At 39.7% G+C, this 24,773-nt stretch overlaps 2 protein-coding genes across 4 annotated transcripts; both read left to right on the top strand.

Moving 5' to 3' along the window:
* Positions 1-501: 501 nt before the first annotated feature.
* On the top strand, positions 502-6,469 carry swi5 (SWI5 homologous recombination repair protein). Of its 3 annotated transcripts, none has more exons than XM_072371739.1 (5): positions 502-690; positions 1,360-1,429; positions 1,528-1,631; positions 1,921-2,015; positions 5,872-6,469. In XM_072371739.1, the coding sequence occupies exons 1-5, from the start codon at positions 593-595 to the stop codon at positions 5,934-5,936; spliced, it is 432 nt and encodes a 143-aa protein (XP_072227840.1). In that variant the 5' UTR covers positions 502-592; the 3' UTR covers positions 5,937-6,469. The 3 variants fall into 3 exon arrangements, with proteins under 3 accessions (XP_072227840.1, XP_072227839.1, XP_072227841.1); XM_072371738.1 differs by having other exon boundaries at positions 1,348-1,429; XM_072371740.1 differs by having other exon boundaries at positions 1,381-1,429; positions 5,872-6,467.
* A 1,470-nt stretch (positions 6,470-7,939) lies between these two features.
* slc27a4 (solute carrier family 27 member 4) lies at positions 7,940-23,856 on the top strand. The gene is made up of 14 exons (XM_072372675.1): positions 7,940-8,496; positions 9,908-10,069; positions 12,431-12,641; positions 12,757-12,940; positions 14,401-14,559; positions 15,720-15,789; positions 15,973-16,064; positions 16,727-16,836; positions 17,004-17,213; positions 17,401-17,527; positions 17,843-17,980; positions 18,071-18,235; positions 19,214-19,360; positions 19,686-23,856. Exons 2-14 carry the CDS (start codon positions 9,909-9,911, stop codon positions 19,841-19,843), a joined length of 1,932 nt encoding a protein of 643 aa, XP_072228776.1. The 5' UTR covers positions 7,940-8,496; position 9,908; the 3' UTR covers positions 19,844-23,856.
* Positions 23,857-24,773: the final 917 nt, after the last annotated feature.

Genomic DNA, 24,773 nt, shown 5'->3' with positions numbered 1-24,773 from the left:
TATTGGGGTTTTAAATTCCAAATCCAGCTCACAATGACATTGTATAAGCAATATGCTTTATAAAGTAATTATGAAAAGGATTTTGACGTCTCTCAGTTTGTCATCAAATATGCAAAAAAATCTTACTCCCTTTATGGTTCTGTGCTTGGCATAGGACAGGAAAACAAAAAAGCAATAATTTCACAATATACAATATCTCACAAAAGAGTTAATTATTCATATTCTGAAACATTTATAAAGTTAATAATAGAAATATTTGTGAAATATTTTTAAGCCTTTTTCGTATTGTAAATGTTGATGTGTTTAGCACCTTACAACCACTCCAATGTCATGTGTACAGTTAGACTGTTAATTGAAAACATTTACACCGATATTCTTAAATACCAAATGGTCCAACTCCTCTCAAAACTCTAGACTAAACGAGGAGTTTCAAGTGACTACGTTGCCGTGGTTACCTCTGTCCCGCCTCCTGGTTTTAGTATCCAATCACATTTCGCTATGAGTCTGTTTACTGTCAGCCGCGAATTGCAAACTTCTTTTTCTCAGTATTGGTGTGCAGTAAATCAGATATTTCTTTAACACTGCAGGCAACATGAACACTGAACAGTCCATCGAAACACAGTACAGTGCAAACAACTGTCAAGTTTCTACGCCGGAAGGAAACGACTCAAAGAGAGGGACACTAAAAAGGTATCGTCACAGTTAGCTTAGCTCCAAAGGTAGTCGTCAGCTAAGTCAACGCTAGCCAACGATCTAGCTAACGGTACACGTCAAGCTAACGTGGAATGTCATTTGTCATTTATGTTAACCACAAAGCAAAAAAGGGCTATCACAGCTTAGGTACCTAACTCTGAAGATTTAGCTTCGAGTTAATGTTATGGTGTGTCGCATGAGGGACGCTCGAGGGATGACGTTGTAGCAAACCAGATACAATAAAATATCTCCCTCTCTCTAACCATTGAGAGATGCTAAAAATAACTGTGAATACTGATTTAAGTTTTTTATGGCCCGATGTTAATATTTTCAGATTAAGGGTATAAATGGTGTCTGATTTCATCAGAATTTAGTCGATAAAATTTAACAAATTAACTTTCCTGAGTTAAATAGTTGCTATTAAATGACCCTACTGACTTCACTACTGACTTCACTAAACTTAAAAATACCACGAATGTATTTGTGTGTCACTGGTTTAACAGTTGTGAAGTGTTTTGTATTTCGATGTAAAGCTGTTGATGATAAGTCAATATTACTATTGCTGATCATAAGGAGTTATTTACTGAGTTAAAAAAACAACGCATAGCCAGTCATCTTCAATACATTATATTCTGTCATGAAACATGTATGTAGATCCACCGATAGTTTCCTCCCGTTTTCATTTAGAACTCCATTCTCAAAGTTTAAGAAAGTACACTCCAACTTCAAGTCGCCTGTGAGTAACTCCTCTCATCACACAAACCCTTGCATGTCACTGTTTGTTGTGTCATACATGTGTTCTGTGTTCATGGTTTTTGGTCTTGCATGTCACAGCTTCAAGTAGCTGAGAGTGCTAAAGTGAGCCCTGCAGAAGAGGCGGCAGAGCTAGTGAGGAGAAGAGAGCAGCTGGATTCAGAGATTGCACAACTGGAGGCAGAGTGAGTACAGCTGTGTTAATCTTTCTGTATTCATTTCTTTTTTTGAGGCCCAACTTTAATGGTATAGAGGCTTGGTATGCAGTGATGGGTCTGTGTAATATTAAGGGAAATGGAATCAAAAGGTATGATCCCTATAATTAGTTCCCCTAAATATCAATATATTCTATGCATATGGTAGTTTTGTCAGTGATAATTTTATCAGATGTTTACTTTTTTGCTCTAAGCTTGTGTATGAACTTTTGCACAAAAAGTGTTTTTGAATGAGACCAATTTCATCTCTGTTTTCCAGGGGATATAGAGTAGAGGAGCTGGAGCACCATATCGATAAGTTGCATGAATACAATGATATCAAAGACATTGGACAGTCACTCCTGGGTCGTATTGGTAAGAGAGCCTTTAAGTTTCCTAGTTTAATCTTGCAATCACAGTTTTTGCATGCCTTGGGGAAAAAGTTAGAAAAGTTGTTTGCCAACTAGCATTACATTTGGATTCGTCTGAATTCAAAGCTTAATCTGGAATACACGCACATCTGGTTGAGTTGATTTCCTTAAAGCCTTTGGTTGGATTCGCGGTTTGAAATAATCATTCACCGTAAACCTTGTTCAGCTGAACTCTCAGCTTCAAAAATTGAGAGTGGTGAGACGACCACTGATCCAAACTGTCGGTGACTCATGTTAACACCTCTTGGTTCATCTGTCAGCTGAATGTGATGCATGTTAACACTTCATTTGTAATAGACCAGTGTTAACAATAATCTGATGGTATGAGACACAAAACAATATGTCTTTTTCTGGTGTGCTTAAGATCAAAGAAAACAAGCTCGATAACCTGTAATCATATCCCTGAACCCCATCTAAGCAACTCGGATTGGATTTGACTAACAAACAATGCTAAAAACAAAATCATAAACAGACTGTAGTCAAATTGTAACTTGACACTTGTAATTATAATTATCTGTGGAGTTACTGTTAAAACATTATATTGCCAGCAATGACTGTGGAAAAAAAAAGATTGGGAGCATGGTGATGAAACTTGATTTGCAACTGTAAGTCATAGGAAACATGCAAACTTAAAACTAGGGGCTTTGTGTTATTAGATTAGTATGGCTGCAGGTTGGTGGAGTTTCAAGTTGTTCTGCTAACAACCACTAGAGGGCAGCAGATAATATTTTCTTTTGACCAATGAGGCAAAAGCCAGGGCAAGTCTTTTATTTAGCAGTATTTAATCCCACAAAACATACATTTTGTACTTTGATTGCTATAGTGTCCCCCATAAAACATAAAACACTCAAACACTGTGCAATATATGGGCTTCAAGCATCTCTGTAGCAGAGCTTGCTATTTAGGTTCCCACCTCTCCCAACTTGAATAAACCTGCCACAGAAAATTGTTTTATTTTCTGTGTTCACTCATAGAGTTTCTACTATTCATCAGCAGCAGATACATTTGGTACTACATTTAATCAGCTTACTCAAATAATTTATTTATATATATAAAACATACTTTTCTTATGAACTTTAGAACAATTTGGCTACCAGGGTTATCGTGATTTCTGTCCTTTAAAAGGTTTTCAAGCTGTATGTTTTATGAAGTTGAGGAAATAGGGAGAAGTTCATGCTTTTCACACTGTCAGGGATGTTTAATGAATCATGGCCAAATGACAACATGGTCTGTGTGACTTATGACTTTTTACCTACTTTTTATAAGCATATATTTGTGTGTGTGTCCGGCATGAAATAAGATCTGGGAACGTTCAGTTTAATAGACGGACAGTGTAGAGAGTATATACACAGATAGTTTGCCTTTCATTGATTGTTCTGATTATTTTCGGTAGGCTGCATAGAAAAAAGCTCTCATATTAAATATGTATCGTGAGTTAAAGCTTGCGATCTCGTTAAATTCCATCTCAGTATAGTAGAGAGTCGAGATGATAATGACCTCTTAGTGAACAGAGGTGGCATTTCCCCTCTGACACAATGACAGTCTTTCACATCACTCACAAGCTGACACACAATTACAATCTCTGTGTGTGCCCATAGATACATGCATACACTCACACGTGCACATGCAGGCCTGGGCTATCGTCTTCTCTTCCCCCTTTGTGCTCTTTTCTCTCTCTCTCTGTCTCTTACTTTGTCTCAAACAAATGCACTTTCACAAAGAGTGCACACTTAGACACTGAGTTGCTGTTGTACTGTATGCTGTTATTCGACGGGGAGGAGACGAGTGGGGAGAGTGAGCAGTGAGAGATGTCCTATAGTACCCTCCAAAGACAAGCGTTCTGTTTGTGTTTGACCGTGTCTGTCTGTCAGGATCATTTCCATTGTCATTTCAAAGTTTCTTTTTTAGCATATATCGTTTTTAAAATGTTCACAATTTAAACTCTTAAGCGTTCTTTCTGTCGCACGACTGAAAAACCTGCCTTTGTTTGTCATACAGTATATACATTTTAGAGATCCATCTCTTTTTGGAAAACATAATATTCTCATATTTCCCTTTTTTCAAGAAACGATGGCAAACTTCAGTCAGCAATGTAATATTCAGGCATTATCTTTTTCAAAAGGAAACCTCAATTAATGATATTGAAACCCAACAGTAAGGATATATGCAGATAAAGGCCTTTTCAAAATTGATACATTTAGCATTAATGGCTCCATCAGTCTGTTAGAGCAACTGCATTCAGTCATTCAGACATAGGTTATGTTTGCCTTAATGTTTATTGGAACCTAATTAATATATAACCGTCAACGGTGTAAGAGAACGCATTCGTCACAGAGTCATCCATGCCAGTGTGATAATGGTGCTTTACCGAATAGTCTGTTTTGTAAAGACCGATTTAAACCGATCAAAATGTAAAAGGAAACATGTAGCTGTGTTTTTTTTCCCTTACTCTGAAAACAACATTTACTGGAAAGGAAGCTGGAAAGTGTTGTTTAACTGTCAGCTGAACGTGACATGTTAAAACCTCTTTAATAACTTTAAATAAGCAAAGACATGTCCTTTATCTGTCTAATGAGGCAGTCCGTCTGGTTTCTCTGAGGAGCAGACTGTATGCCAAATTAACCCTCATCTATCCATTGCGTGTCAGTTAATGAAATTAAAGAATGTCAGACTTGTCCGGTGCTGACAGACATATACTGGGTTTGACCCAGTACGGTAACTATAATCGTCATGTAAGAGAACCAGGTTTCTCATTCAACAATGTCATGTTAAGATGCTGGTAGATAAATGTTAAGGAATGCATGTCTGAAAGAGCGTTCTCCTCAGGTGCAGAGATGATTTACTGTATTGTATAAAAAGTAACTGAACCTCTCTTTACTTCTGGGCCTTTAAGACTACACACCCTCCCCAAGAATTTGCATTAGGTAGAAGAAAGCACCCTGCACTACAAAGCAGGTTCAGCCTATCCAAGCCTTAATTACTCAACAGTCGAGATCACACTAGGTGGTGTCACTACGCTGGGTATCAACTCTTGTCAGTTAGCCGAGGGGTTCCAACTCTGGATACTGCGTGTGCGTGTTCACGTTGTTTTTCTTTCTTTTTTTCTTTTTTTTTTTAAAAACGTCTTGCATCAGTTGATCCGCCGCCATCATAAATCTGAAGCTGCATATTTCTACCAAAACTAACAAAACATCATGGTAAACTATTCAGCTGGTGCAGGGTGGAAGATGATGTGAATGTGTCGCAGTGGTTTTAATCAGTTTTGAAAAAAACATCCGTGCGATGGATGTTGATGAGAATATGGTTAAACAGACACAATGTGACATCTGATCCACGGCACGGTATGCAGTTCATAAACAGACAGTAAAATCAAATCCTATTTATATAATCCTGTCATTACATTACAACCATGCACTAACAAATGATGCAGCTGTGTCACCCACGTACATCTCGCAGAAGCAGGTGAATTCCAGCACGTCTTGGTGTAGTTTGGTTCTGATCTACATGCTGCGGTCCGTATTATTGCGCTTTAACAGGATAAATACATGGGAATCATTTTTAAAAAGCTGATTTTTATTACTGAAATAAATTAAACTAGAAGATTATTTAAACATGTGGTTTGATTGTGCTTTTGACTGCATTTTAGGCAACAGTTTTAAAACTTTTACCTCAAAGTACACGCTGCATGTTTCGAGCGCTGTGTTTTTCCATACTGTGATCTTGGTCTGTTTAGTGTTTTGAGGATTGTTTGAAATGTAAACCAGAGGGAGTTGACCTTGTAATCTGTCTATGTCTTGCAGCTGCTCTGAGGGGGACCACCACACGAGATCTCTACTCACACTTTGGTCTTGAATTGGATGACTGAAGATAAAACCAAGAAAACGTAGAGTCCCGAGTGCTCCCTAAAACCAGTGAAGAAGACATCTTAAGTTAGAGAAGTTAGTGTTGATTTGGTGCAAAGATGTGTCTCCTTTTGGGACTGATTAAACCATTTTCTTTCTTTTTTTTTCTTTTTTTTTACAGCTTTTACAAAGAGATATTTGGTTAAAGGGAGTGGTAACAACAAGAGGAAAAGTCCAGCATGCATGTGTATTATTTAAAACATGCCTGCCATGCTAACTGAAGGTATAGAAATGTTTGTGACTTTAACATACTGCCTTTTAAATAGTGGTTTAATGTAAATTCTTGTGTGACATAACTATGAAAAGACTTTTGTCCTTTTGGATTACATAAATAGTTCAGAGAAACATGTGGCTGTTATTTCTCTAACCTTTGTTCTCTTACAGAAAATGATGCGTATCAGTGTCAAAATGTAAAATCAAATATTCCACCTCCAAAAATAGCTGGGCAGTAACTGTAAAGAGTAATGAATTAGAAACATAGTATTTGTGACTAAGCTGTCAACAGTATTCAAGAAACAAATTAATTTTTTGATATGCACTCCAAATCCTTAGAACAATGAAGGTGATTGAAAAAAAATACTACCACTGAATACTTATGTCCTAACAAAGCTTCTGAGTGGTTTCATCCCCCATATTAATCCCACCCACCACTATAAAAAAAAAAAGAAGAAGAAGAAAAAGAAGCCCTAGCGGTAGGGAGGAAAAAAGGCAAGTATATTAATTTACTGTTTCCTGTATCTCTGCAGAGCTAGCTAGAGTTTAACTGAGGAAGAAAAGTGTTGGGTTCCTATATACTCTGCTTCCTTTGTCTGAGAAAGAAAAAGAGAGGGTCGGAAAGTACTGAATGGAAATCCAGACAAGTGGCATTCTGTTATGGGTGGGTCCTTATCGGCCCGCTGATAATGAGACTTATCTTACTGACATCAGCCGAGGAGTTTCACAACCATCATGGTGCTTGGTTGTCATGTGTGTGTAATCTGGCATCTGGCCCCAAAAGTGTTTGATGAAAGTGTGTCTTTGCACTTTTATCTCAGATCCACAGGTCAAAGCTCGCATTATTCCATCCTGATGATTGCCTTTCACACATTCACCATCTTACATGCATGACTCATTGTAAGATATACTGCTTACACTAAATGAGATGGGATTCTAATAGTGCTTATTTTATGCAACCCACATGATTGGGTTACATATGAAATATTGGGCAACAATTTCTAAATAAGTGTTCCCATTATTTCAAACTATTTCAAGGCAGTGGGGAAGTAACCTTTGTTGACCTGCGCCTGTGATTCTGTTTTGTCATAGTAAACCCTCTGTAATCTTCCTTTGTTGTGCAATGTGTTTCATGAGATGTCACACTGCTTCTATGACAAAAACTGTGTTAAATGTCAGCCCTCTGGTTGTCTGCAGACATTGTAGGCTGTAGGACACGTTTTTTTTGCTTAAAGTTGCAGCAGACGCTTGATGGCAAAAGCGACTCAGTGTGTGGCATTGCATTGGATCAAGTGTTCCATGCTGTATTTGTTGGCTCTCTCCAGTGTTTTCAGTTTTGCCACGACAGTTAGGCCTTTAACTGGATGTAAACATCTGCAGGAAGTGCATGACCAGCAGAGTTCCAACTGAAACCCGCCTGCAACCACAGCTACCGTACAGGTAGGCAGCTTCAGCAGCCTTTACATTTAATGGAACACAAGCAGGTTAGAGGCAGATCGGTTCCTGTTGGCAAAAGGCAGACCTTTTGTCGACAAAATGATGGGTTAGTCGCGGGTATTGTTCTGCATCCTGCCTGCCCTCATTCCTCGCTAATACTTAGGTTCCCCTCTTGTCAGACACAACGTATTTACGTCTGAGCGAAGAACGAATGCTGATGAATGGACGAGGTGAGGCGGACTCTACAGGCAGAGGCAAGGTTCATTTCATGCCATAAGCCTCCGCATGACGGCCTTGTAGCTAATGGGTGGAGACTGCTACGCTTCCTCGCTTTCAGGCTGAGCTGCATTTCCTCTCCGCTCGTGTCGCAGACTCCGCCCTTTGCCGGATGGGATGTAGGAAAGATTCCCTTTCTCGATTGGCCCTTGCATCCATCAGTCAGCTCTTATTCCTGATTCACTGATTTGATGCTGACAGCAGGGGGCGGGCTCAGCTTAGAAAATTATAAGGTCATTTGAATTACGCCTGCCTGTGCGCTTACCGGCTAGAATGAATCCAAGGATGATATAGATGATTGTGACAATGAACAGGTGATGATCGCGGAGTCAAAGTCGACGCGCATTGCCAGGCCATTTTGGAGGAGCAGGTCGTTGCGCGATTGACAACAGGAGAGACAACTGGCAGACCCCAGTGCGTGTGTCTTGTCTGTGTGCGTTTGTGTGAGGCTCTATCCAGCCAAGCTAGCGGTGGTAGAGAGCGGAGGTGTTGTCCAGGCTAGCCTATAAGCCGATCAAGGTGGAACTGCACACATCGAGTTTCACGTTTGGGATTTCTGCGCACCTACATGCTGTAACGGTGTGAAGGAGGAGCAAGGTATGTAAGCAAAAAATGCTCATCCCCGTTACAATCCAAGCTGGCCGAGCGCCCCCGCGATGTTCAATTTAGCGGATCGGTGGTTAGGTTAGGTTATTATTAACCCGGAGAAAGGAAGAGAGCTCGTTGGCTTTCGGTCCTCTCGCTACCTTGTTGGTGATTAATCAAGTGTGTGTGGGGGGGACACGAGGCGGTCGTTCTACGCTATCATTTCAGGCATCCTCGGACCTTGAAAGGTAAATTATGCATACGTAGACCGCATGCCTGCTCATCCAAAAAGAGGCTGCTTCGTGTCATACTGTCCATCCGCTTCCTTAAACCGATGCGCGCACTGCGCCGCGCATCCTGCCTCATGTTACCATGATAACCTCCATCAGGTTAGCACAGTAGAAACCGTTCAACCGGTTCACAACCGAAGGCCGTGTGTCGAGTGCACATGGCATGGTTAGTGTGGTAACCTACAGTGGGCTGAGCCTTCCTTATTTATCGTCTTGGGCCCCTACCGCAATATGATGCTACGCGCTTTTTAAGTTTCCGGGTTAAGCAGCAATAGCAGATGATGAAGCTTTTGTCTCCAACTGTGAAGTGGCTGCTGTCCTCTGAGTGCGTCGCTTTCCTTTGATATGTGACGTCTTATAATCACCATGTCCTATCCAATATTCAGATTGTTTTAGTCGTCCACACAGAGTGCTTGTTTGTGCCTTGTGTTTTGGCTTAAGAGTCGACTGACAGAGTGAAAATGAAGCCATCATTACCATTACAGCCACATGCACGGAGGCAGAGTAATAAAAACCACTCAGCATATTAACTTAAGAAAATTAGTTGTCATAGAAACAACCCGTTGTTTCCTGATGATAAACGGTAATCAGACAAAACTGATGAATAGATAATGAGCAGATGTGTAAACCTATCATTTACTGTTTTGGATCGGCTTTCTAACTATCAGATACCATTTGGAACCAGAGTCAACTCACGCTGTACTTTAATGCTCTCTGTTGATACCCTAAACTCTTTCCTTTTGAGTGGAATTTCCTCAAGGTCTCTGTGTTCTTGGGCCTTTTTATTTTCAACACAGCATTTCTAGTTGTTGATTTTCTGACCGTTACCATGAGAACCAACAGTATTTGAGTCATTTTATTCTGTTATATATGTTAGCTTTCACAGCAGGTTCGAGTCGGTGGGTCAAAATGGGCTCTGGATGTGTAAATAAAAGCACAGTAGATAACGTTTTGAAGTAGCTGGCTCTTATATCACTGTGATAATGCTCTGTGATTCTGCACCCCTCAAACCACAAGTAATCTTGGTCCAACTGAACTGATACCTAGCCTGGAATGTTTTTTGATTAGGACTCATGGTCTGGAACCCATGTGCCAATATCTGTGTCTATTTATATATGTGTGCTTTCTTTCAGGATGATGCGTCTAGCATGTTGTACAGCCCTGCTGTTTGTGATGAGGCTGCTGGTGGGTCTGCCTTGGTACCAAGTTCTTCCGGCCATCCTGATCTTCTACCTTGGAAGCGGAGGATGGAGCTTTCTGCATATTTTTGCCAAAACAGTTGGCAGAGACTTACAGTAAGCATGGGGCCATTTGTGTCTATAAAATGCAGAAAGTCAAAGGAATTAGACTGCTTTTCATTCTTTTCTAAGCATGCAAAATTCAGTTTTTCCTGTCAGAGAAAATGTAAAGCAGTATTTGAGGGTTCTGGGTCATGACAGATTTTCAGTTGTTTTGGCTCTCCACTTCACAATGTTTCACCTTAAGTGAAATAATCCCTGTCAGGGTAAAGCACTGACAGCGAGCTCTGACTTGAAAGTGTGAACATCCATAATATGTGCAGAGTACTTGCACTGTGGCCCTTTTATGATGTCACTGCACTGTTGTAAAACTGGGGAAATCTTAGCTCTTTTTGTATTAATGAACTATAATCATTTGGTGACCTTTCCTAGATTTTGCAATCTTTGCCTAATCTTCTGGCAATGACATTTGTGTAAACAGTCCAGGGATATGTCTTTGCGTTATCATTTATCACCGCTCAGAGAATACACATCATCGGCAACAATAATTTGACTCGTGGTGAAACCCAGTAGTGAAATCTTTGGATTAAATGCATCCACAAGCTCAGCATTCACCTTAACAACAATATAGATAATAACTTAGATATCGAATCATTACACTATCATGACATTGTTTCAAGTGAATGTCGGTGTGATTTATGCATGTAACTATGTTCAGTAGAGGAAGACGTACAGGAAAAATGATTACACAACCCTTAAAAGATATAGACAATCATCTTTGAAAGCAGCTTTGAGGACCAAAATGTTTCATAATAGTTAGGCTGAAATGATTTGGAAAAAAAGGATAATGGAGGAAATTGGGTTATGAGCAAATGTTTTAATGTCCTAACCTAAAAGCAATGTTTACAGTTGGAGGTTGCCATGGTAATTGCTTTGTGGCTAACTTCCTGTTTATCCCTCAATAGTACTAGTAATGTAAAACATGGGCCTTTTGATGTAAATGTACTTTATTTACACAGCCCTTTACAACAATCCATTTTGGTGTACCAAAGTGTACCTCTTAGGACAAAAAAAGCCAAAGTTGTCCAGGTAATAGTAGTTGTGGTGCCTCTCTGTGATCCATCACATCCAAAAAAAATGGCCCAACTCTCTTATCGGTCAGAAAACTAAAAGGTACAGTTTCAAGGCTCCATTCTGAAGATATTCTTATGATTTAATAACGAAAGGATCCGTAACTAACATCTCATAACTCCTCTTTATGCATATTGCTACTTCTGGTTCAGATGCACATAACTTTAAGTATAATTACAGTACAGTTCAGATTTGTTCTATGTACAGGTATTGGCCCACAGGTATTCAGTTCAGACAAAGCATACATGTTCCGCAGTGACTCATAAGTCGTTAATGTGTAAAGTGGTTGGACAGGGCTTTGGTATTTACACGGCAAGAATCACAAAAAGGGTCCACCTCTATGCTTTGTACACTTAACCAACCTATTGTACAAACTGTCTTCCCCGACAGAAGGTGTAAAGTACCTCAAATAATAGAGTCCAAAATTAAGTGTTTTGTTACAGGTCTTTCCAAGAGTCCTGTTGCTAACACAAGCATGTCTGAAGAGAGCATAGAAACTAGCACTAGCATAGAAAAGATCATGTACTTCTGTTGTCCAGAATTAATGTATTTCCTTTATTGGAATAGAAAGAACCCAGAAAGTTTTATTGTAGAAAAATGAAAAGAGCGACCCAGCTGAACCACAATAGACTACATTTTATCTGGACCAACATAAAACTGATCCCTGGTGTAATGATAACATTTCATCATGACTACAGTTCAGTCAAGAAGTTATTTGCTCATTGGTTTTTATGAGGTTTCTGTAATTATTCACTACTGTGTACCTCTGTGCAGTAAATGTAAAGCACTGAGAATTGCTATTTATACAGACTTTGCTCTCTTGGGCATGCTCAATGTTTTATGTCTCACTTTTTATTATTTGTTTACTTGAAAGTAATAGACACCCTTAGCTGGTCAAATATCAGCGATGATTAGTCTCTGAATATTTAGACTTGCACACCATATTTGTTTAAATGAACATTCATGTGGATTTTCATATTTCATCCTTTTACTACAAATTAGGCATTACTGAAGACATACTAAGCCATGTAAAGCAGGTCTAAGATCACCCGTGTGCAGCATTCAGGACTGACAGATGATAACTATTTTGAAATAAGTTCAGCCAAAGATGCATTTTTACTTCAAGTCTTGCATACGAATAACCTGTTTTACAGCTTTAACACCAAAACTTAGTAATTGTAACACATCATGTTATCCAGGTTGATTATTGTTTTCCTAAATGGTTCCACGAAAAGTGCTTTTAATGTCCTGTATTCAAACACTTAACATTTTCCGTCCCTCCTTCAGTGCAGCATACGTGTTATTACGAGTGAAGATGAATGTCAGACGCCACCTCAGAGAGAAGAACACTATTCCTAAGATCTTTGCTGAAACCGTGCAGCGTCACGGGGACAAAACGGCTCTCATCTTTGAGGGGACCGGAGAGAGGTGGACTTACCATCAGTTGGATGAATACTCAAATAGAGTAGCTAATCTGCTGCTGGGACGTGGTTTTAAGGTATGCCAAAAAAAACTGTCCAGCAAAAATGAAGGAGAATCATCTTTTTTTTAGGGAGTGACTTACTTCAGTCAGTTTTGGCAACACTTTTCTTTTTCTTTTTCTCTTTTCTCAGGAGGGTGATGTGGTGGCCCTTTTCATGGAGAACAGATCTCAGTACGTGGGCCTCTGGTTGGGCATGGCTAAGATCGGAGTAGAAGCCGCTCTGATCAACTTCAACTTGAGACTAGAGGCTTTGGTCCACTGTGTCACCATCTCCAATGCCAAAGCTGTGGTGTTTGGTTCGGAGCTTACTAATGGTAAGTGGATGGAAGAAAAAATTAAAGTTAGACAAGGATCCTATATATGTACGGCATTTACTTATGCTGATGGATGCTGTTCTACTTCCTCTGTAATGCGAGAGGTGAGTGTGTGGAGAAAGCAGCAGAGGCAGAGAAAGATAAATAGATATTTCAAGAGGTGGCTCTTCAGTATCAGTGAGACTAGTGAGGAGAGAAGATGGAAAATGTCTTCATCGTGAATGTACAGTGTTCAAAGTCTGTGTTCTTTTGAGAAAATTACCTGATAAGTGATAAACTAAAATCGATAAGAGGCTGTAACACTGATGTGTCGACAGATTGAGACGTATGCAACTAAAACTGATTACACATGAAACTGCTTTTCATGAACAAGCCTTGCAGAAAATCTTTTGGGAAATAAATTGTGAATCCAAATGACAGCAACCACATTAATCTATAACTATTTTAAAACCTATTTGAGTCGTATTGTTTTTAGAGGTGATTCTGTGTAATATTAGTTCAATTTAATGTTTCAATAAAAAATAATCTCAGCACTTAAATAGTCACGAATCGTTACATTTCGCCCTTCTTTTACACGAACATCGATGTCATTTAAAAAAAAATTGAAAAAAACTAAATTAGATAAACGCATGCAAAGGTCATTTTGACTTGGCATTATGATTAATTGAACTGCTGCAGGACTTAAACCATTTTTTTCCTGATCTTAATTGTGTGTTTGTGGAATTAAAGTTGCATTATTTAATTGCTAATCGTGCAGTCTGCTATCCTGCAGTATATTGCTAAATATATATCGTCACTTGTGTATTGCATGAATTTGAGCACCAAGTAATCTCGAGGAGCAACAGCTCAGATCAGCAGTCGCACATAAACTGGGGAAGTGTTTCACTCAACTTAGGGCTCTCTTGGATCCCAGCCCAATCTGAAAAGCCTTGATCTCCACAGCCGTAAAGAGTGAATGAGTTTTGAGCTGTTCATTCTGAGATTTATGGAACCGTCTCTGGACAGGATCCTGGTCCTGCATGGTCCTTAATGTCTTTAAGTAATTGGAAACGAGGCCTCTTTACAGAGCAAAATCAAACCAGAAGCATTAGTACTCAGCCAGCATGACATAAACCTTTAACATTATGATACTCTCTCTTTTTAGAGGAAAATGCTGTATTACAGTTGTTTCATTTAATGATCTTCTTTTATCTATCTTTGTCACTCATTGTTACATATTAGTTATTTTTCCCTTTGTAATCTTACCACACTTCCACTCCTCACTCCTCCTAATCACTCCTTCTCTGTTTCAGGGTGCCCTTCACCTTGTTTCCCCCCATTTTCCCTCCTGCTGTTATACTGTCTGTTCTCTCTTTGTTATCAATTCAATTATGAACATCATCCATGTTTTTAAACTTCCTACAGTCCTTTTGCATTATAGGAAAGTGATATTAATCAACTCGTTTGTCCTACTCTCACAGCGGTGTCTGAGGTCCACAATTCAATGGGGAAAGCAGTGCAGATGTTTTGCTCCGGAGACTGGGATCCCAAACAAGTCCCACAGGGAACTGAGTGCCTAGAACCCCTGCTGGATGCCGCCCCTTCTTACCTGCCACAACGGCCACAACGCTGCTTCACAGGTAAAAACACGATACTCATTACATCTTTCAAAATCGTTTTTTATTATGAGAATAATTGAGTTTTAAAAAACAATTCTCAATGTTTAAAAAAAAGAAAAAACAGAATGTTGTTGAGAATTTGGGCAAATGCTATAATTTACAATAAAAGCTAAAGTTTTAAACTCTTAAAGCTTTTAATGTTTCTACTGTATCTGCTTCAAGGGCTGAAAAATAAAGATTTTAGTGAACTTTGACAATCCTGTCAAGTTTCTCTGAACGCCTTTAAGTTTTTGGAGGTTGTCCTTAAGCTATGCTTAGATTTTGGGAAGCTTTTATTATAATTTCATATACTTACTTCTTCATCAGATAGAAAACCTTTGGTGAAATTGCCAGTGTACAGTATATCATTTGTTACTCAGAGTACCTGTACGCTCCGTCGTTATTCTAGTTGTGTAACAATATATTTACCGCTTGCACATCATGTCCTTGCACAGCAATAAAGCCTTCAACCTTTGGTCACACGAGGAAGAATTGCATCCACAGTTTATCAAGACTGATAAATTTATCAAGATCTGATAGATTGGGGATGAATTAAGAGGTGATTTGAAATGCTTGGGTGTATATTTACACTAGTGCATGGAAATGAGAGGCGCTGCACTGAGTGGCTGCTTAGTCAGCTTTGTACAAAGTGTACCTGACCCATTTGCAGATTTATGTGTAGCAAAAGGTTTGCAGTTTGTTTATGAGCTATGCACAATAGGCTACCGTAATCCTGCTCCGTCGCTGTGTAAAGAATACAAAAAGTACATTTCTTCAGTAATGGCTGACACTCAAAGCAGAACAGCCAAATCCACACATGAGTTTGTCTCAGTTGGAAAACGTCTGGCTGCTTTACTTTTGGTGAGAGCAGGACCTCGGTGGCTACTCGCTCACAACTTTTCTTTCTTTTCTTCGTACGGCACTTCTCTCTTCCTCGTTCCTTCAGTGTTGTTACAAAGTCATCTTGCAATTAAAAGTGTTAATATGAAAACCAAGAATTTAACATTCTGCAAAGCTATCCTGCGCAAGGTCAGTTTGAAAAAGAGTGACTTGAGGCTGCCCTTTTAAAACCCATAACACATTATCAAACATCATGCAGATGTGCGTATGTTATCTCACTCACACTGTGCTGTCTGTTTCAGATCGCCTGTTCTACATCTACACATCAGGAACCACTGGCATGCCTAAAGCTGCTATTGTTGTGCACAGCAGGTAGGAAGAAGGCGTGCAGCTCATTAATGGACACACAGGAACTGCAGCTGTTCTCTTTTCATCCATGTTGCTCTCTGGTCAATACCTGTTAGAAAAGAATGAGGATACAGTAAAATATGCCGCTTTTGATGGTACTTAATTGACTTTTTCTCTTGCCCTGCCTCAACCCACCCTGGTTTTCAGGTACTACCGCATGGCAGCTTTGGTATATTATGGCTTTAGGATGACATCAGATGATGTGCTGTATGATTGCCTCCCACTCTACCACTCTGCAGGTATGTGTGCTTAAACATGATAGTGTAGATAAGGGTTATCAAAACGTTATTGCGACACAGAAGAAGGTTCAATCTATCAGTGAAAAGCAAGTTGGAGTTCACCAATATGCATCACTTGAGGTCAGTATCAAGCACGTTTTGTGGATTTTCAAGGTCAGGTATCTGCTGCTTCTCCTGCTGAATGCAAGTAATTCTAGATTTCATTCAACCTTGTATGCAAAACATACCTGGTGAGTGAGAGTGAGAATGTTGAGTTGGGTTGGGTTACAGTTGTAGTTTATCCAGATCGTGGTAGGCTCATATTCCAGCTGCAAACAAAGCATCAGAATTAGTTTGTGACCATAACAAGACTACTTCCTCTAAAGGACCTTGGTGTCACTATGGCTCTCACTGAGCACGATTTCTGTGTTCTATAGTTCAAGGAAACAAACCAAAATCTCTTTAAACTGAAATGAACAAGCTGGATTTATAAATGCTCATAAAGCCATAGTATGCAGGTTTTCACTGATGCTCCCAACTGTTTCTATGTTAGCTTGGTTTTTCAAATCTGTTGGCATAAAAATGGCGTCCTTCCAGCGTTCACTTAGAACTTTAGTTTGATCCCGCTTCATCATTGCCATGCCAAGGCTGGCAGCCTGACACTTCCTTTTCTTTGCCTTCAGGAAACATTGTGGGAGTGGGCCAGTGTATAATACATGGCATGACTGTAGTCATCCGAAAGAAGTTCTCTGCATCACGATTCTGGGATGACTGTGTCAAATACAACTGCACTGTAAGCATCAAATCCTAACCCAATTTGCATGTTAAGTAGCACACCACAATCTCAGTGTTGCTTAAGCTACTTACTGACAATTGCTATAAAAGTGATTTAACAGTTTATTTTCATAATTTTCATCTCAGCTTATTTGAACTATTATTTATTTCACCATCCTCTTCTAGATTGTGCAGTACATAGGTGAGATCTGCAGGTATCTGCTGAACCAGCCAGTTCGAGATACTGAGCAACAGCATCGGGTGCGCATGGCACTGGGCAACGGCCTTCGCCAGTCCATATGGGAAGAGTTCATGACACGCTTCAACATCCCACAGATTGCAGAGTTCTATGGAGCCACAGAGTGCAACTGCAGCTTGGGCAACTTTGGCAACAAGGTGGGAACACATCTTGTATAGAAGCACTGACAATACTGAAAAAAGTTGATTTTTGCCTGCCTATGAGTTTAAACTGACTTTATCATAGTGAAATGCCCTCATTTCACTATGATAATGTCTGTGTTAGGAAAAAGTCTGCCTTTGATTCTCCATGCTCACACTTTCTCACTTTGTCTCTGTGTGGTAGGTTGGAGCGTGTGGCTTTAACAGTCAGATTCTACCCTTCATCTACCCCATCAGACTGGTGAGGGTTGATGAGGAGACCATGGAGCTCATTAGGGGACCAGATGGCGTCTGTATTCCTTGTAAACCTGGTGGGTTTCATTGTGTAAATATTTCAAACATCCGTTTCACATTTGATAAGCGTAAATCTGCTCACAGTGGTGATGTTAAGCAGAATTCAAAGCCAAATCGTGCTTAGCAGAACTATGTTGTTAAAATATAAGGTTCATTGAACTCTCTATTTATTGGTTAATAGGCTTATTGCAGGGCTTCTCTAGTCTAACTTGACAGAAAGCCCACTTTGAATTATTGTGAGGCCTTTTTAATACATGTATGCATGGCAAATATACACAGGCACTCTTTCTAAAACCTCATTTAAGATAAAACAATCCATTCTTTTGTTCCAGGTGAGCCTGGCCAGCTTGTTGGCAGGATCATTCAGAATGACCCTCTTCGCAGGTTTGATGGCTACGTCAACCAGTCAGCAACTAGCAAGAAGATTGCTCACAGTGTTTTCAAGAAGGGAGACAGTGCCTATCTTTCCGGTTGGAATTTTTCAAAGACAGTTGACTTAATTACTATATTTCACTCCAAATGAGCTCTATTAATCTCTTGAATTGACCCCTTGTCACCAGGTGACGTATTGATCATGGACAAGTACGGCCACATGTACTTCAAGGACCGAACAGGAGACACTTTTCGCTGGAAAGGAGAGAATGTCTCCACGACTGAGGTGGAAGGAACTCTAAGCAGGCTACTAGACATGAAAGATGTAGTTGTTTATGGAGTAGAAGTGCCAGGTAACATCTTTTAATTCAAATTTTCAATGATTCTTATTTGATAAGTATTGAGTCAGTATAATGAGTAGTGCAGATATTTTTCTTTCCAAAACTTGGACTTGACGTTGTGCAAGTCGACCTCTTTGATCTGATTTACTCTTCTGTGTACAGTAGTATTTCAGTTGTGTCTTGTGTATCTTCACTCCTACGTTACAAGGCACTGACTACTGAAACTATCAGCTGTTTCCAAATATATGTTTATATTTATGTTTATATCCCCTTTCTCATTAAGTCACCCTTGAAAGCTTAAGTTATTATTTCATCAGAACTTTGTACAAAAGGTCAGCATACCAATCGTATTTTTAAAACATACTACTGTAGTGTGTGTGTGTGTGTAAGGGGAAAGACTGTATATAGAAAGACTGTATGTAGACTGTATATATATATAATAGACTGTAGAGTCTATATATGACAAGAACAAAACAATGTTGAATACAGTGGCTATTACAGCAGCAGTGCCTTGGTTTGCTCTTAATCTATTGTGACACTAAATCAATTCTAGCAATTTTGAATGTCATCACCTATAAAGCAAAACTCTAATTGAGGCTCCAGTGGCACCAAAGACGAACCACAGATGCTATTTTCCACTTGCTGTTGTTAGATTACTTTGTCATTCACCAAAGGGGGAAACTAGTTTGGCCAATCGAGCACAGTGACGATGAGTTGAAGCTGCACAGGTTGTACTCATCAGACACCAGCAGGGAGTAGAACGTCCACTCGTACCAGTGGTCGTAGAAGCTGTTTGTGTTGCCTACGCACTGAATTGAAGTCGAGTTGAATTGACATCGCCAGACAGTCCACATGGTCTCTGTAAAGTTTAAGTGTTTCCAATGCTTCTGCGGTTTATTTGAGCGATTTTATCGGCACTGTGGTGCAATGACAAAAAAAAAAAAAAAAACGGCACTGAGACGGCGGACTGGTTTGTTTCTGTGTGCACAGGAGCAGAGGGAAAGGCTGGAATGGCAGCTGTCGCTGATGAGTCTCACTCCACTGACCTTGAGAAGTTTTTTAAAGACATGGAGAAGGTTCTCCCTCCATATGCCAGACCGGTCTTCCTCCGCTTCCTTCCAGAGGTCAACAAGACGGGTAAAATGTCTTTTTTTTTCTTCTTTTTTTTTAAAATGCGTTTTGATGAATAGATAGGAGAAAATAATGCCATCCAATCTTTGAGAATCTCACTACACATTACTAAAGAGAGCTTTCAAATGGTGAAAAGTATTTTTCTTGTTCATTTCCAAAGTATTTAAAATACAAATGTACCATAAAACAATGAAAAATTCTTTGAATCAGTAGATATGTACAGTAGTGTCTCCAAACCTTAAGGTTTAAGGTCTTAACTCCTAGCAAAAAGCTGAAAGCATTTGTCAAACTGAGAGCATCTACACACTTTCTTTGTGTGTCTCTCTTTCAGGAACGTTTAAGTTTCAGAAGACGGACTTGCGTCGGGATGGCTTTGATCCCACTGCAGTGTCAGACAGACTGTACTTCCTGGACTCCAGCAGAGGGCGCTATGTGCAGCTGGAGGAAGAGCTTTACCGCTCCATACTGTCAGGGAAACACAAATTGTGATGACCAGGCTGACCACTACATCTATACATATACATATTGGCATACACTCATGTACAGATGCAAAAAAAAAAAAAAAAAAAAAGCGGACAATATTGCCTGCCCAGGTTAGCAGAAAGTTTTTTTTTTTCTCCCATAAACACAAAACGTAAAGTAATAGCCATACACTTTCAAAGACCAGTGCACACATGTTCATAGTTTACTCCCTTTGCCACTTTGTTCTTTTAATTCCTAAAGAAAACAGACTTACGAATGGCAAACACTCCACTCTCCATTCCTCCTTAAATCTCCCCGGCAACTCCTCTCGCTACCTCAGCAAACACAGAGAGAGGCACAAACACAGTAACCAGGATTATTTGATAACTTGAAACATCCCTGCATTGCCACACAGCTCCCTAACATCCCTTACCCATCAACGCTGGTCCATCACACCAGATGTTTTGCTGGCGATGACGAATACAAGGCTGCCTGGCATCCAGAATGCAAAAACTTGAAACTCCAGATAAACACAAACTTAAAGGATTCTGAGAGGAACATGGAAACAGTACTACACATGAAGTGTGCGGGACAACGGAGGGACCTAAGTGGACCTGAACGGTCTCTTTTCATTGTTATGTTAGTGGAATTATTTTGTGAATGAGGGCGCCTCTACTTTTGACTTAACCTGCACAACCAGCCAGAAGTGACAAACCAGTGAGACCTCCCCCTCTATGGGGTTCAGTTTATCCAAGAGTGTTGTTGAACTATCTGGGCATCTTTCTTTTCCATTTCCAACCCGCTTGGTCTCCAAAGTGTCTCCAGTGTTAAAAGGGAACAACAAAAGGATGTGAGGAACGCTGTATGTTGATTTAGACCAGTGGTTGAAGCTTTAATGTGCAATAGAGCTCCAGCGTATGCAGTGCAATAATCAGCTACGAAACAGAAGAGCTGATGTATTTTAAAGGTTTTTACTTAAATGTCTGCAACATACCAAATATTTTTAAGTTCTACTGTTTACATATTTTAGATAGTATGGACATTTAATTTTAGTTGTTGTTGTTGTTGTACATGGATTTTTGTATTTAAGATATTTTTTTTTTCTGCAACCAAATCACTATTCACTAGCTTTTGGAGTCTTTCAAAAACAAAGCTGCAGAATGCATTTTCTATCAGCCGCTGGAACACAAAGTAATGCGACCTGAATGATTCAACCCTGGGCTAAATAGATGGGGTCATTTTCACAAGCAGGACTTGTTCACATGCTGAGCTGGTGTGCACATTTTTGTTGCCGTATTGTGCAGGTTTTGTCTAAAAACAGCAAACTTTGCCTGTCTTAGGATATGTGTATATTCTTCTGTGACATATGACAAAGGCTTGACTGAAAATTGGAAAAACTCCCTGATCAGCACAGACTTGATCAGGTCCTTAAGGGGGACATTTTGCCACATTTGGCGAGCTGAGCCATCCAAAGATTCTAAGGCACAAGTAGGAACATTTGAACTGGAGGGTATGCGTCACAATAGAGTGGTAGAAGAAGAGAAGAGAATATGCTTTGTGATTATTGTTATTGTCCATTGTTTGCAGTAGCTGTCTTCAGAGGTTGTAGCAGCATGAATGAGCATCATTAACCACAAGCAGAGCACTGTGCCTTACTGTGAGTTCACCTCCCAGATTCACAGGCCCTGGCCCTCACATTTTATCTCGGAGATTTTTTCGCATGTTCGACTGCTCTCATTCAGCTTCTGTTTTTCCAGTGATCTGATTTGTCTAAATTCGCAGTCACAGCTGCCTGGTAAAGCTGGCCCAAATTTTGAGAAGCTCCAATTTATTTCGGAGCCCAGCAACTAGCCCCTTTGTCCTGCCAGGTGCAGGAAAATTTTGTGTCTCAAGAAGCAAAAGTTCAAATTTTGCAAGGCTGCTGCTCAGCATTTTGTACACTTATTTGGTCTTTAATTTTAACCATGACCTTACTTTGCCCTGTAGATGTCATATGTGCTTAGTGTTTATTATAGTATGTGTCCATTTGTTCAGCACTTTTCCTTTAAGCCTTTGTTTATTTCTGCCAACCATCTAAATCCATTCTGTTCATCCGTCTCTCCCCCTTGTCTTATCTGATTGTAGCTTTCCATCCCCTCTAGCTGACACCTCTGCTTTCTCCTCCCATTTTCTGTCTCTCTGCTATGTCCTCTTCTTCTCATTGTGCTCACATTGATTCAGATGTTGGATTGAAACAAACGTTGAATACTTCCTGGGTATAATTAGAATTTGAAGGTTAAACATGGTTGACTTTACTGTCAACTTTTGAGATAGCGCAGGGGTTCTGGTGACCTAAAGCTTACATATTCAAAGTTATTTTTAGTATCTTTTGTTTAAGTGTATTGTATGAAGTCTGCCATAACACTTGTGACTTTTTTCTTTACATTTCAGCGGATCCTATCCTAAGTCACCTACAGTACAGAATAACAGACTGTTTCTGTGTCACAAGTCGTTTTAAGACTGGCTTTAGTTTAAAGGACATTATCGTTTATGAGTTTTTGGGGGTTGTTTGTGTCTACTTTGTACTCTGCAGACTGATTCGATAAGATTTTGAGACACATTTTCTTAGTTAATATGTTGCGCTGACTGACACAGTTAATCTTGATGGCTGCAGTCTGCTGACAGCAACCGTCAGAGTTTATCTCACCCATCATTTCCCCATTCTAGGGAAAAAAGACCAACAAAGCCGTTCGGCAGGACAGAATTTGTTCCTGCTTCTTCTGTCCTCCTCACTTGTATTTATTCTTTAATGATGAGTGTGAAATGTTCTCATGAATGTGTGACAAAGGAACAAATGACTGATGATGGTGTTGTGTTGTCAAGTGTGATTTGTGTGTGTCTAAGGGAACTCAGTTCGGCTGTTATGATGCTTCTGATTAAGGGTTGCATTTGTCAACTCTTACCACCAGGGGGCGGGTGATTTAACGGCCCCATAGCGGAGCACTCTGAAGAAGATGTTTCCATTTTTATTTTTTAAAATGAGTTTAAATTATTACCTTTGAAGAGCTGTTAATTATGCTTTGATTGTGTCACTGCTATATATGTTTGCTTTTTGTTTATTTTGTGTGAAATCATAGCTTTGCGGTTTTGGTATAAAAGGAGATTCATGTGTGAATGGATGACAATCGACTGGCTGTTTCTTCCCCCCTCTTATGTTGAGATGCACTAGAAACCAGCCAGGGATCTGCCTTCTTAGGCAGGGGAGAAAAAAAACAAAACAAGGTTGTTGATGGTGATGTAGATGTCTGCCTGTTTGCCATTTCCGAGCTAATAAACATTGACAGTAAAAAAGAGATATGCAAGTTTCCATGCCATCATTTTATCAGGAACTACAACTAATATAAATTTCAATAATACAAATGTGATCTTACAAGATATAAGTTACAGTTTTGGGTTCGTTTAAAATCTGGTTTATCAGTTCCAAACATTTTTTTGTAGCCTGTGGTTGTTACCATTTCTACTTCCCCAGGTCTCAGCCTCTTAAAATCCAGACTTTAGTCAGTTTGTGAAGATTGCCGTGACTATAATACATCCGTTGAAAAGTTGTAATGTGGACAAATGGTGTGAGAACGCCTCGGAGGCAACAAACTGTCACCAGTCTTTTCCCTTACATGATGAAATCAGTTTCTGAGTCCAGACAAAAACTCCTGATTGCAAGTTTCATTTAAACCTGATGGGAAAATGACGATTTATAGCACATCTGTGTTCTTCATCCCTGATTTTCTTTAACACGTCACACCTTGCTTTTTGCATGTTTTCTCATTTGTCATAGAATTTTTATTTTATTTTTTTATTTTGTTTGTCTTACCGCAGCTCTCAGCCTATGTAAAGTGTGTAGACGAGGTCTGTGAGGTGTGCTCTGTGTGTGAGACACATACACTGATGTCCTCTTGCCCACTAAAGGCTTGTTGTCTGTGCAGTTTGTTCGAAAGAAAATCAAATAAAAACTGTGCTGCAGATGGAAAATCATTGAAAATAAATCTATTTAAATTGTTCACTCCGACTGTTGTTGTGTCAAAGCTTTTTCTGATCATGCAGATTGAATAGTTTCCACACTGTCATTGAGATGATTACTCTTACTGCCTGCATTTTATTGTTGAAGCATGTATTGGATTTGGCCCGTTTGCTTTGGATCGCACTGACCCCCCTTAAAGGGGAATTTCCAAACAACATATTTTTATATTTTTTGTCATATTGTATTTGGTCATTTCAGTAACAAAATCATCTCAATTAAATCACCATCTCTACAATCTTCTTTCTCGTGCATCCAGTGTATTTCATGTAGGCGCTTCAGAGAGAAGCATCTTGTATCTATTTACTATTAAGAGTCCAAGAAAATGGATCCAGGATATTTGTTGACCAAAAGGTTTAAGTGTATCCAAAAACCTATTCAGAATTGTACACGAATCTGAGTTTGTATGTTTTTAATCACCAAATATGAATTGTGTGTTCTCCCTATATGTTAACCATCCATCCATTTTCTATAAGGATTAATCGTACCTGTGAGGTGGGTCGTGGGGGGGGCTGGAGCCAATCCCAGCAGTCATTGGGTGAGAGGTGGGGTACTCGCCAGTCCATCACAGGGCCATACAGAGACAAACAAGCTCACACTCACTCCTAAGGAGAATTTTAGAGTCACTAATTAACCTAACATGCATGTTTTTGGATGGTGGGAGGAAGTCAGAGTACCTGGAGGGAACCCACGCATACATGGGGAGAACATGCAAACGCCACACAGAAAGGCCCCAGGTGGGGATCAAACCTGGAACCCTCTTGCTGTGAGGTGACGGCGCTAACCACCACACCACCGTGCAGCCATCCATACCCTTATCCCTACATTTATCATTTACACTGTTCAGCATCCAATTAAGTCACAGCTCTATTCCATTTATATGTACATAGTTTAGCTTTAATTGAT

Source organism: Leuresthes tenuis, unplaced genomic scaffold, assembly GCF_036924035.1.
Source record: "Leuresthes tenuis unplaced genomic scaffold, fLeuTen1.0.hap1 SCAF_19, whole genome shotgun sequence".
NCBI classification, from domain to species: domain Eukaryota; kingdom Metazoa; phylum Chordata; class Actinopteri; order Atheriniformes; family Atherinopsidae; genus Leuresthes; species Leuresthes tenuis.
This window is presented reverse-complemented; position numbering and strand designations above follow the sequence as displayed.

Bases quoted from the DNA above. Each gene is read 5' to 3' on its own strand.
- swi5 (XM_072371738.1), top strand. From the start codon at position 593: ATGAACACTGAACAGTCCATCGAAACACAGTACAGTGCAAACAACTGT. The intron at 1,430-1,527 runs GTGAGTAACTCC...TGCATGTCACAG, and splicing joins ACTCCAACTTCAAGTCGCCT to CTTCAAGTAGCTGAGAGTGC. The intron at 1,632-1,920 runs GTGAGTACAGCT...TCTGTTTTCCAG, and splicing joins ATTGCACAACTGGAGGCAGA to GGGATATAGAGTAGAGGAGC.
- slc27a4 (XM_072372675.1), top strand. From the start codon at position 9,909: ATGATGCGTCTAGCATGTTGTACAGCCCTGCTGTTTGTGATGAGGCTG. The intron at 17,214-17,400 runs GTGGGAACACAT...TCTGTGTGGTAG, and splicing joins TGGGCAACTTTGGCAACAAG to GTTGGAGCGTGTGGCTTTAA. The intron at 19,361-19,685 runs GTAAAATGTCTT...TCTCTCTTTCAG, and splicing joins TCCAGAGGTCAACAAGACGG to GAACGTTTAAGTTTCAGAAG.